We start from the raw sequence: 12,169 nt of genomic DNA on the forward strand, positions 1-12,169 counted from the left end.
TGTCATGTCTAGAGGATGGCATTTCTCCTCCATATCTCCCTGCCTTCCAGCTCTTACATTCTTACTCCTCTCACATCTGTGAAGTTCCCTGAGTCTTATAAGAGCTGACACAAGTGATTTATTTAAGGCGCAGCCCTCAGCTGTCACTTATTCTTAGTGTCTTGGGCAATCATGAATCTCTGCATTCACCACTGTTCACTGCAGAGAGAGGCGTTCTTACTAAAGCTAGGGGCAGCTTCTTTCTTACTAAAGCCAGGGTTAGAAGACAGTTCGATGCTATGTCAGTGTCATAAATAATAGTAGTCAGTTCTCCCTTTGGGTCTCTGACCTCCCCAGGCATGGATTGTCTACTGTTTTTGCAGTACAGGGCATAAATTAATTCCCTCTAAATAAATTAATTCTCTTAGAGTGGGCTAAGGGCAACTGGCTGACCCCGTGACAGCCGTGCCACTGTTGCCAACGTGTGTACATTTTGCCAGAAGGGCTGATTTGTAGTTAATAGACTTTACAGCTAGGAAAGACCCTGGCTGCTGGAAAGTCTGGTACTGGAAAGTCCACCATCAGAGAGACGTTTCCTGCTCAGTTCCAGCCTGCTGTCTTTGTGTCTTGCAAGCAAGATGTGTGGTATCTTCAGCAACAGAGTTTATTCTCTAGGGGTACAACTACGAGAACTGATATGAGGCTTTATTTGGGATCCTCTGAGACCTCCCTCACCAACAGCTCTCATGGAGGTGTTGCACACCCAGCACTGGGCCCTTTGTTTCTTGACGCGTTACTTCTTAGAGCAGCATTGTCTTTCCGCGCAGCGTCTCCTTTCAGTCTCTGTGTGTATGTTTTAATTGGGTTTACAAGATAGTAAGTTCCTACACAACTGTCATAGATAGGCTTCATTTTGGTCAATCCCCCACCCCCTCCTCCACCTCAGCCCTGCCCCATTCCATACTTAAACGTTCCTGCCCCAGAATTCTTCCTACTTTTCTCTATCTGTGTTCTGCTGCCTCTCTTCCTTTATGGCATCATGCCTGCCAATGTCCCCCTCCTAGTTTTGTATACACACATACACACATAGGCCTCTGCTACAATGAGAGAAAAGAAATAGGGAAGATGAATAAAGAGTAGCTGCTTGAGAGAATTTTCAGCCTTTAAACATGATTTTTTTCATAAAATTATTTTTTTTTCTGAAAAAGGAAAGAGTACATCTTCTTTAGAATATTTACCTGAAAGAGGATAAACAATGACATGTGATACTGCCTCTGGAGAATTCTATAAGCTGCGGCCGCTGTAGGAAGGAAATCCAGTGTTGCCTGACCTTTACATTTTAAGGACAACTGAAATCTGGGTTTTAAGGATTTCAATTTTTCACTGTTGACATATCCTTCAAATTCTAAGAAAACACTATGCCATGTACTAAGCCAAATATAGCATGTGTATAGTTTAACTCTGACTGGAGACCGCTTTCTGATTGCTGATTTAGTACCTTCTGGACCAGCTGTACTCACAGCCTCGTACAACATGCTTCTAACATTGGCCCTCTATGTGTTCAGAATACACTATAGGCTGAGCAGTGGTGGTGCATGCCTTTAATCCCAGTACCCGGGAGGCAGAAGCAGGTAGATTTCTGTGAGTTCAAAGCCAACCTGGTCTTCAGAGTGAGTTCCAGGACAGCCAGGACCACACAGAGAAACCCTGTCTCACAAAAGCAAACAAACAAAAACCAGAATACACTGTAGGACCATATCCAGGATTCTAGAGGCAGTTAAGGATGTTCATGGTTGCTAATGACTACTGTTTTCAGTCACTAGCTGGGTGTCAGTGGCCGTTTCAAGTACTAGCATGTTGTAGATGCACTTGATGAAGCCTTTCGCCCTGAGAGGTAATGCTCTTCATCTCGTTCTGTTAATGAGGTTTAAGATGAGGAGGGTGCCCTGTACAAGAACATACGGCTCAGCGAGAAGTGAAGCTGGACATCGCCCTCAACATCCCAGGCTGCTTAACCTCACTGCCATACTGTACACTGTTAGGTTCAAGTGATTCTACTGACTCAGCATCCTGCAGCTGCCTGCAAGCTTCCTTTTCATTCTGTGTAGGTGAAGGGATCTTTCCAGTCTCTTAGAGTGGCATTAGCAAGCAGTAAAGATTGTTTAGGTTAATTGGCTGGAAAAAAAAAATGGCCTTTTCCACTGAAGCTATAAATTGAACACGGGCTATACATTTTAAAAATCTTTTCTAGTGTCTCACCTGACTTCCCTATCACACTTCTAATTGCAGAAGGGTCTTGATCTCTGAAACTAAATCTAGTTTGTCTGCTAAGTAAGAGGGAGTGGTTTGAGAACTACCCCAAAAGCCTTGGGGACATGGCTCATGAGATGACGCATCTAAGTGCTTCTGAGACACTAAACACTCAGGGAGCTTGCTTTGAAAAGTACTGGGGAAGTGAGGGGGCACCGGCTTTTTGTAGTGTTACACACTGCTTTGTGTTAGGCTTCCACTGTCATTTTCTTTATCTGGTCACCAGACAGTTTATGTTTTAAACAAATTCCATGGAATGGAGAAAGACTTTAAGGTAAATTAATGCTAACATTGAGAGAAGTATTTAGTGTGTATATATAAAAATATCACAATTAAGCCTCTCATTTTACCATCTGCCGTGGAACAACTGACTTAGCGGAGCCTTCAAGCAGGCTGTCTTCCACAGGCTTTGTCATCCTGAAGCACTTGAACACAACGGCTGTGAGCTTAGGCTGAGTTTTAAGCTGAAGTTTTACAGGATTTCCAATTTAGTGAAGGCTAATAATTTACAGGGAAGAGCCAGGTGTAGTAGCGTACACCTTTAATCCCAACAGAGGCAGAGACAGGCAGATCTCTGTGGGTTTGAGGCCAGCCTGGCCTGCAGAGTGATGTACAGGATAGCCAAAGCTACACAGAGAAACCTTGTCTCTGAAAATGAATAATAATAAAATTATAATAATTATAAGGAAGGATTTCTGATGTCTTACCTAGTGAGAGTTAGCATTCCAGCTGCCTTAAACAACAACTGTGCCTTATCTTTATAACTACCCATAAGCATTAACATTTCTCCCCATTTTATTAATTAGCACAGAGACAAAATAAGTTAGTGTTAATATAATTAACATAGCAAGGTATGGACTCTCCTTCTTCAATTCTTCTATCCTTAAAATAGAGATCAAAGCCACTTCAGAGGTCGTTTTTGAGAAGAGAGCATGAGATAATGCATAGAAGATGCCAAGTATCACGAGTGAACACTTGAGTGCTCGGTACGGATGCTTTGGAAACACTTAGTAGCATGGGAGCTCAGTTATGCCTCTGGTGGAAAACTCACGTTTCTACGTGCTATACATCTGTAATACTTACTTACTTTTGATGTTCCTTGCTAGAAATGCGTGTGTGGCCATGCCAGGAAAAATATAAAAATAACCTGTTTTCTTTTGTGTAAAAGTACACTTGTTTCATCAGCATGGATATTCCACAGTTGACTTCTAATTTGCTGGTCTTCTAGGTGGTTAGATTTCATGGTGGAGCTCTTCCTGCCTATGTGATATCCAGCATCCTTCTTGCTTATGGGGGACAGTTATACTCTGTCTTCTCAACAGGTAAAACTGCTTACCCCTTAAAAGCTAATGTAATTTTATAGTAAAGCCACTGTTTGTCCCGTGTTGTTCTCCCTTGTTGATTTAGTTTGCTTTTGATTTCATCTCCAGTACTGGAGATCAAAGCTAGAGTCCTGTACGTTCTAAGAGCTGCCACTGGGCTTTATGCATATGGTTGTGTTTATTTAGGTTATACTGAGTTAGAAGGCATAATAAGAATGTTCTTAGAATTAGCTACCACCTTGGAAATTCCGGAATAGCATATGATTTTGTGACCAGTCTTTTGTCTTTTCAGTTTTTTTTTTTTTTAGTACTTTTGTCTTATAAAAGGAGCAAAAGTTACTATATACATTACAAATGCCCCACATAAGTAAGGAAGAAAAGACAGCAAGGGAGGTAGGAAGAGGGAAGATTAGGAAGGAAAGAACCAGAAGGAACGGAAGCATCAGGACAGAAGAGAGGGTTAGTGCTGTCCTGCCATTGTCAAGTGATTTTAAGTCTTGTGCTTTCCGGGTAAGATCCACACACTGTAGTCTGTCGCTGGATTTAAGCATTACGTTCTGTAGCTGCAATTCCCCCCAATCCCAGCACTCCCTCTTGCAATTTATTGAAAACATTTTGTTCAGTGTTTCTCATAGTTTAGATTTTGTTGATCGTGCCCCCGTAACAGACATGTTCTTCTGTCTTCTCTATTTTCTAAAGCTTACGTTGATAGTTAGAACTGTGGCCTTCAGAGTCTCTCCTCATCCACACCCTCCCCTCCTTCCCTCTTGCTGCTGCTGCAGCAGCTGAGGGGTTTGTGTTGATAAACTTGCAGTGGCATGCGTACACTCACTCATCATCCTTCCTGGTTCATTCCGTTCCTTCCTCCCAGTCCTATGCCTTCATCTCTCCTCTTCCTTCCATCCCTTCTCTACCTTTCCTCCCTCATCTTCCCTGTTTCTCTCACCCCTCATGCCCTAGCCTTCCCCTTTCTCCTAATTTTTGAGCCAATGCCTCATTACTACAAGCTACTAACATACATACTACTAACATTCGCCTAAAGAAGACAGACAGAAGATGTGGCTACCGCCAGCTGGGAAGGTGGAAAAATCTTAGCCCTACTTCTCCTGTTCTGCTCTCCCGACTGCTGCCACCGCCCAGAGAAGCTTGTCCACAAGTCAGCTTCCCAGAGTCAGTAAAGCAAAGGACAGAATGGCTCTAAAGAGATGTAGATTATGAGTTTCCAAGAGGCTAAGCTGCGGCTAAGCTTGGACAGTAGTCAAAGGAGGTGGGGGATGGAGGAAAGAGGGCAGCCAAGCTGTTGAATGTCAGGAATCCTCTTCACCATTGCTGTGTACCAGATCTTTTGTAACTGCTCAGTTCTTTTTAATGGTCTTCAGAAAACTTGAATGCCCTCTAATAGCTTTTCTGAATTTACTGTTAATGTTTAATCTCAACCTGTATTCCAAGGAAAGGAAAGACATGTGGTCTGCCCCATAACCAGCCTTTTTAACAATTACCAGGCGAAGTATTAAATATCATGGTGGCCTTTTGAAACAAAGTGTTACAGTTGATTTTTTCCTACTAATCCCTCCCTTCCACCCTGTGCTCTCTTTGATGTCATGCGTCCCTTTGCAGTCTCCCCTAGCTCTTCAGCAGCTTCCACTCTTTCGTGGTCTCCTTTGTATATTAGGGTTGACTCTTGTTTGCACCTACTTGTGTGCATACACACCTGCACTGCAAACTAAGTTTGCATGTAGAGAGAACATGCAGCCGTTGTCTTCTGAGTTTCAGACCTAGCCTTTTAGTTGTGGGGCTGTTCTGGCAGTGTGACATCAGCCAGACCTGAGTATGTTTGCTGCACTTTGAAAAGAGACACTTCACATTGCTTTCTTCCAACAGAATGACAGTTGATTCTAAATCCCAGAGAGACACTGGGGATATTTGAGACTAGCTGCTCTAGAGGATTTAAATGTATGAGTATGTCTCAAACGAATTGAGGGGTAACCATTCAGCAAGTGTGCAGATCATATCACCTGTAGATTGTACCCACTAGAATGAGTATAGTAAAATGATGATGATAATAATAATATGCTAATGAGGAAGTGGAGAAATTAGAACCTTCATACACAACTGTAGAAAACAGCCTGACAGTTCTTCAAATTAGACGAACAAAGCTACTGTATAGCTCAGCATCTCTGATCTTAGGAACACACCAAAGGGAATTGAAAGCTTTCATCCGCCTAAAAACATATATGCAAATATCCACAGTGATGTTATTCATAAGCAAAGCAGTTGCTAAAAATAATATGAAGGGCTGAGGGTATGGCTCAGTGGTGGAGCACTTGCCTGGCATGCATGAAGTTCTCACTAGGTTTGATCCCTAGCACCTCAAAAAAAAAAACAAAAAACAAAAAACTGTACCTGTTAAAATAAAGTTGAATATTTTTTGTTTTCTTTTTTATTTTACATCAAACTTAACTTTGATTTTATTTAATTTTTTGGTGAAAATAGATTTTTTTCATACAGTATATTCTTTTTTCCATTTATTAATTTAATCTCTTTACAGCCTGATCCCAGCCCCCTCCCTCCCTCTTCTCCTCCCAGTCCTGCCTTCATGACCCCAACCCCGCCCCCAACTTTTTTTCTGAAAACAGGAGGTCCCCAGGGGGTATCAAACCACCCTGGCACCTCAGATCACAGCAGGACTTAGCACATCTTCTCCCACTGGGGCCTGACAAGGCAGCCCAGCTAGGGGAAAGGGATCCAGTGGCAGGCAGCAGAAGAGACAGCCCCTATCCCATTGTTGAATCTTGACAAGTACTGAATGAAAGAAGCCAGTCACAAGGATCATACATTATGGTTCCATTTATACCACATGTTCAGAATAGGAATATCTGTAAGGACAAAAGATAGATTAGTGATTACCAAACAGAGGAAAATTTAAAAGCAAACAATTTCTTTGGGGTGGTGAAAATGTTCTAAAACTGTTTGTAGTGATGGACGCATCACAAAATGCTAAAAGCCATTGATTTACGGATTTTTAGGTGGATGGATTGTAAGGCATAAGAATTCCATAAAACTATCTAAAGCCATTATCAGTATTTATAAAACTACGCATTGTGAAGCCCTGGCGTTGACACCATATGTTTGCTTCATGAATGGCTCGATAATGTGGATTACACAGAGCCTCCCAAGAATACTCTGTGTGGTAAAACTATAGACCCTTGTAGTTTGGGGTGTACGGTGTTGTTCTTTTGTTACATGTGACAGTAGGCATTGTGGGATAAAGTATCTTTGTCTTAGTTACTATGCATTCTTTGTTGCACATAATGATTTTCTTTAATCACCAGGTTATTGCTTAGAATATGCTACTGTATTGGATAAAGAAGCTAAACCATACAAAGTTGACCCATTTGTAATTATGATTAAGTTTTTGTTGGGGTAAGTTTCATTGTCTGTGATAATAATTTTAATTTTGTTAGTAAAATAATTATGTTTTGATTTCATAATGTAGTATGAATGTTCAGGTGTATTTGACAATTGATATATTTTATTAAATTTGAATTTTCTTTTAGGAAAAGGTCCAATTGGTGTCTATCAATTTTTCAGTATTGTAATCATTTCAAAAGAGATTATAGATTTTTATGTATAAGTAAATTATATGTGTCTAAAAATCTAAAAGCTTAAACTTTAACCCAGTTAATATCTGTTACTGATTTACTCACATTTGGTAATTTTTTTTATTGAGAATCATTTCTTAGACCTTTTTCATTCTGTCATTACAAAGAGCTGTTGGCCTTCTGACTTCAGCAGCTAAACGCTGCATTAGGGATTGGGAGGAGTAAAGTAGTACGGAGGGCCTGGACTCAGACACTTAATGCTCGTAGACAAACTTGGACAATGAGTGACTTGTTTCCTTCAAAACAATTAAGAACCAAGGACTGAGACATCCACTTTGTGGGTAAAAGTGCTTACTGTGAAAATGTGAGCTCAAATCCATGGTACCCACACAAAACACACTCGTGGCTGTGTTTACATTGAAAGCCCCAACACTGAGGGAGAAAGGACAGTCAGATCCTGAGAGCTTGCTGGCTGAAATGGCAAATTTCCAGTTGAGTGACAGACCCTGTCTCAAGGGAATAAGACATAGAGCTGGAGAGGAAGGTGCTCCGTCTGTGTGTAACACACACACACACACACACACACGCACACACATGAGAATGAAGTAAAATCCATTCATGGATGCATACTCTTGTGAACCAGCATCCAGAGGGTGGAGGAAGGAAGATCTCCACGTCAGTGGCAGCCTGAGCTACATGACAAACAAGAAAGGATTGAGATTTGTTTTCAGTGTATTTTACAAACTGATTTTGCATGTTAGGGGCTCTAGTAGATGGTTAGACATCTCAAGTAATACACAGTTAAACAACAGCTGTTGGAGTCCCGTTTGCTTTCTGCCTCATTTGCCCGTGTCACAGATATGCGTGGTTTAAGGACCTGTGGGACGCAGTGCTCTTGCCGGAATTGGATGCCGTCGTTTTAACGAGCCAGAGCATGTGCTTTCCTCTCGTATCCCTGATTCTCTTCCTGTTTGGAACGTGCACCGCGTACTGGAGTGGTCTGCTGTCTTCCGTGTCTGTGCAGCTCCTTTCTTCACTGTGGCTAGCTCTGAAAAGGTAATGCTATGCTAAAAGCTTCCTCACTGCTCTCAGTGAAGTGAGAGCTGCGTGCAGGCTGCGGGAAGAGCATGTGACCAGCCTGTGCGAGGACCTGAGTTCAGTCCTCAGGACTGGGAAGAAGAGGGCAAGGAGAGAGGAGGGCAGAGTATAAAATCATATATACAGACATACACATCCCAACAAGGAATCTTAAAATATTTAGTCATTACTTACTTTGTAAATAAAAGCGCTGGCTGCTGTTGTCAAATGTGAAGGTGGGAGACTTGGTCTTTACCATCTGATTGGATGAATGGACAGAGCTCTGAAAATAGAGACTGGAGTTGTATTACAGGCCCAAAGGCACCTTGAATGCAAAACTACTTGTAGCTTTTCTGATGAAAACTCAAGTCTAGTTTTCTTTTCAGCCCTGCCTGCCGATGGCTGGGATGTGGTTAATGGGGGACGCCACACACGATGCTTCTTCCCTCACTGTTCCCGGGTTCCTGTCAGTGAGATCTCAGGCCTTACAGGTGGAAAGGTGCTCTTTTGTCAGGGTTGGGCATGCCTGGCACAGGACCTGTCAATAATTGTCATGTTTTCTTCCTTAGTGAAAGCATGGTATGACTGACTGAAACAAGCATCAGTGTGTTAAGAGAGCCTATTTCTGACGGCTGACCATTACTGAGAAATGCGTTACTGTTTACTTTGTGTCCTTGCATGCTAATAATCAGCAGAGGGGCTGGTAGAGCACTTCTGCTCAGTACTCTCCATGTGAAATGCTCAAGCCATTAGACTTTTCCTACCTCCGACCCTCTAGAGTCTGAGCTATTTGCAGGTACATAATGAAAAATCTTGAGGATGGGACTAACCTCCAAATACAAAAATGCATTTGTTTTATATTACTTTATATACATAACCTGAAGGTTATTTTACAGTTTGCTTAATTCACCTGTATCTTGGCTATGGGCTACTAATGAGGTCACGGATTGGAAAGCCCTCTTGTGACGTTAGGGATCCTCAGCCTTTATATTGTTTTCTTCTTTTGTGAACTATATAAACACACACTAGTATATTAAAAACAACAAAAAAAACTTTGTTCCTTTTGTTCCAGACCTGCTGAACTTCCAAAAGATATCAAGGTGATGTCACCAGACTTATCTGTTTTGATAGTTGTCTTTCTCATATTGAGTTGGGCAACTTGTGGAGCACTTGCCATCCTTCTGTCTTATCTGTACTATGTGTTTAAGGTATGTTGGAGCAGCAGAGACTTAAGGCCTGGCCTTTGTAGAATGTCTCACGGACGTTAGTGACACAAATTGTGATTTCTCCTGAATGCAACCCTCTGTTACATCAGAAAGTTGATGCCAAGGTTTTTGGTTTGTTGTTTTGTTTTTTTGTTTTTGTTTTGCCTCTTGGTTATTTAACTTATATTTATTTAAGCATAGAATTGAAATTATTGGTCTGAACTGGGGTTTGGGCTAAAACAAAGGGAGGAAGATGTAATGTTTTAGGTTGCTTTTTGTTCTTAAAGTATTAGCTTTTTAAACATATTTTAGGACAGATTTACTCACACCCTTTAGGAGATGAGTAGGAAAAGGAAAACTTGTTAGTTTTAACCATGAGTCCAGTCATGTCAATAAATACTGACATCCATTACTGAAGAATGAAAGGCGATGGAACAGTGATTAAGTTGCTGATATCATGGGGGTAGCAGGAAATACTGAATGGCCACCGGCCTCTCGGGAGATCCGGGAGGCCACAGGCTGCATTCATGGTGCACGGATGGTACGGGTGGACTGCTGATACCACACCACGTAACAGTTTTGCTCTTAAACAAGGCTCTGTCTGCCTCTTTTAAAACACCAAGACCTGTACCCTGAGTTAGTTTCAGTTTTCTAAAGGGAGTGTCTGTGCATCTGAAAAGCTGTCTACACTTACTTCAGTTTATAAATGATATGGTTAAGCTCTGTTTTTTTAATTATATATTTTTTAAAAACTATTTCAATAGACTAAACTTCCTCAGGTATTTAATTTAAGGGAAACAATAAATTTAAAATCTTTTCTCAAAGTCCTGTAGGTATTTTACCACCACATAGAATTGAACATTTTTGTATAATATTGAATATAGTCAAACTTTTGACCTATGAGACCTGTAAAGTTGCTGTAGCAAGGCATTATTTGAGCATAATCTCACAGGGTTTAAAAAGTTGCTATATATTCTGGAAGTTTGTAGTGTTTCCCCTTTGTGTTTTTCTTTTTAAATACATGAGTTCGTATTTGTTATGATTAATATTTCATAAAATCTGTTTTTGAATGCTTAAGTGAAGCTTGGTTGCTTTTTTTTAATGTTTTCATTGTTGCCTATTTTTCTTTTATGTATTATGAGTGTTTTGTCTGCACTGTGTGTGTGCAGTGGCCATGGAGGCCAGAAGATGGCATCAGAGACCCCTGGATAATGGCTTGTGAGCCATTTGGAGCTTAGACTCAAACTCAGGTCCTATGCAAGAGTAGGTAGTGCTCTTTGTCACTGAGTCATCATCCCAGCACCATATAAACATATAAACATATAAATATGGTGCTGGGATGATGACTCAGTGACAAATATATATTTATTTAATTTTTTTAGGTTATAATGCTTTTCAGTTTTAACTTTTTAAAAAAATCTATTGTTTTTGTTCCAAATACAAGTAAAATTAAATTAATTTCCTCCTCCTAGGTTGTTCATCTCCAAGCCATCGTAACAACTTTTAAAAATAATCAGCCAGTGGTAAGTTTTAGTTTTTAACTGCATAGTTAATACCACAGTACTTGAAAAAACATATATTTGGTTTTGTTGTTGTTGTTATGTTTTGAAGTTTGGAGTGTGTTAGGAATTTATACTGTTTAAAAGTAATTATAAATTTAAGTAACCCTAGGTAAATCAAAGAATATTAAAATAGACTTGAATCGTGCTCAATTTAACTGGCTCCTCGGTTACCTTCATTACTTTTCTTGTTGTTAAAAACTATGTTTTAAATTTTATTTTGAATTATTACTAACAATAAAAATAGGAGGTCAAAAGAATGTAGCTGAACATGGTCCAGCTCCCAAGTAGCTAAAGCAAAGAGATGGCTGGAGACCAAGAGTTTGAGACAAGCCAGGGTAACAGAGCAAGACCCCATCTCAAATAAAATAATAAAAAGACTCACAATGAGAGCAATTTTAAAATACTTTCAACAAAGTAATTTCAGTATTTTATTTGTGCGTGGTGGTGAAAAGATGATTTAGTTAAGTTAGCTAGTATGATTGATTCTAAGCGATATCTTGAACTTGTTTGGGGTCATTTCTATCTTGACATTCTTACTTTGTTGCTGTCTAGCATCCTAAGCACTCTAGAAGAAGTGAAAAGAAGTTCAACCACCACAAAGACTCCTCTGCACAAAGCCTGCGCCTCTCCGTGGGTGACGCTGAGGACAGCCTGCGCATGCACAGCACTGTGATGACTTTGCTGACGTGGGTCGTGCTACTCAGCATGCCATCTCTCATCTATTGGTTGAAGAACCTTAGGTGCGTTTCTTTGTGTAACTGTTATCCGTGTGGTTCATACAATAAATTCTCTTCATAGAGCCAGACTGGATTCCTGATGCTCCAGGAAAACTGCTTAAGAATAGGAAGCAATATGTTGCCTAGAATTAGTTTTCAGCACGTATCCATTCCCTCATTAGCCAAGATGATACAGGTTTTTAGATTTTAATATTCTCCAGAAATCAGCCAAGAAAATGATATTTTTACAAAAAAATAATAATATAAACTATTTTTATTTTGTGTGGCATAAAAAATACTGGGGTTTACTGTGACATTTTCATACATGCTTTTTACTGTGTTGTCAACTGTCTCTTGTCCCAGCTTCTCTTTTCCATTGGTACTCTCCTCTTTCCA

The 12,169-nt window shown here is 40.4% G+C and overlaps 1 protein-coding gene across 1 annotated transcript in view; it reads left to right on the plus strand.

Moving 5' to 3' along the window:
* Positions 1 to 12,169, plus strand: part of Pgap1 (post-GPI attachment to proteins inositol deacylase 1) — a 73,591-nt gene that overhangs the window by 45,393 nt on the left and 16,029 nt on the right. Inside the window, exons 20-25 of the mRNA XM_055616581.1 lie at positions 3,518 to 3,611; positions 6,944 to 7,034; positions 8,072 to 8,269; positions 9,363 to 9,498; positions 10,968 to 11,018; positions 11,610 to 11,797. Of these exons, the coding sequence (XP_055472556.1) occupies positions 3,518 to 3,611; positions 6,944 to 7,034; positions 8,072 to 8,269; positions 9,363 to 9,498; positions 10,968 to 11,018; positions 11,610 to 11,797 (758 nt within the window). The remainder of the gene's footprint in view (positions 1 to 3,517; positions 3,612 to 6,943; positions 7,035 to 8,071; positions 8,270 to 9,362; positions 9,499 to 10,967; positions 11,019 to 11,609; positions 11,798 to 12,169) is intronic.

This window comes from Psammomys obesus, unplaced genomic scaffold (genome assembly GCF_907164565.1).
Source record: "Psammomys obesus unplaced genomic scaffold, mPsaObe1.curated_primary_1811, whole genome shotgun sequence".
NCBI classification, from domain to species: Eukaryota; Metazoa; Chordata; class Mammalia; order Rodentia; family Muridae; genus Psammomys; species Psammomys obesus.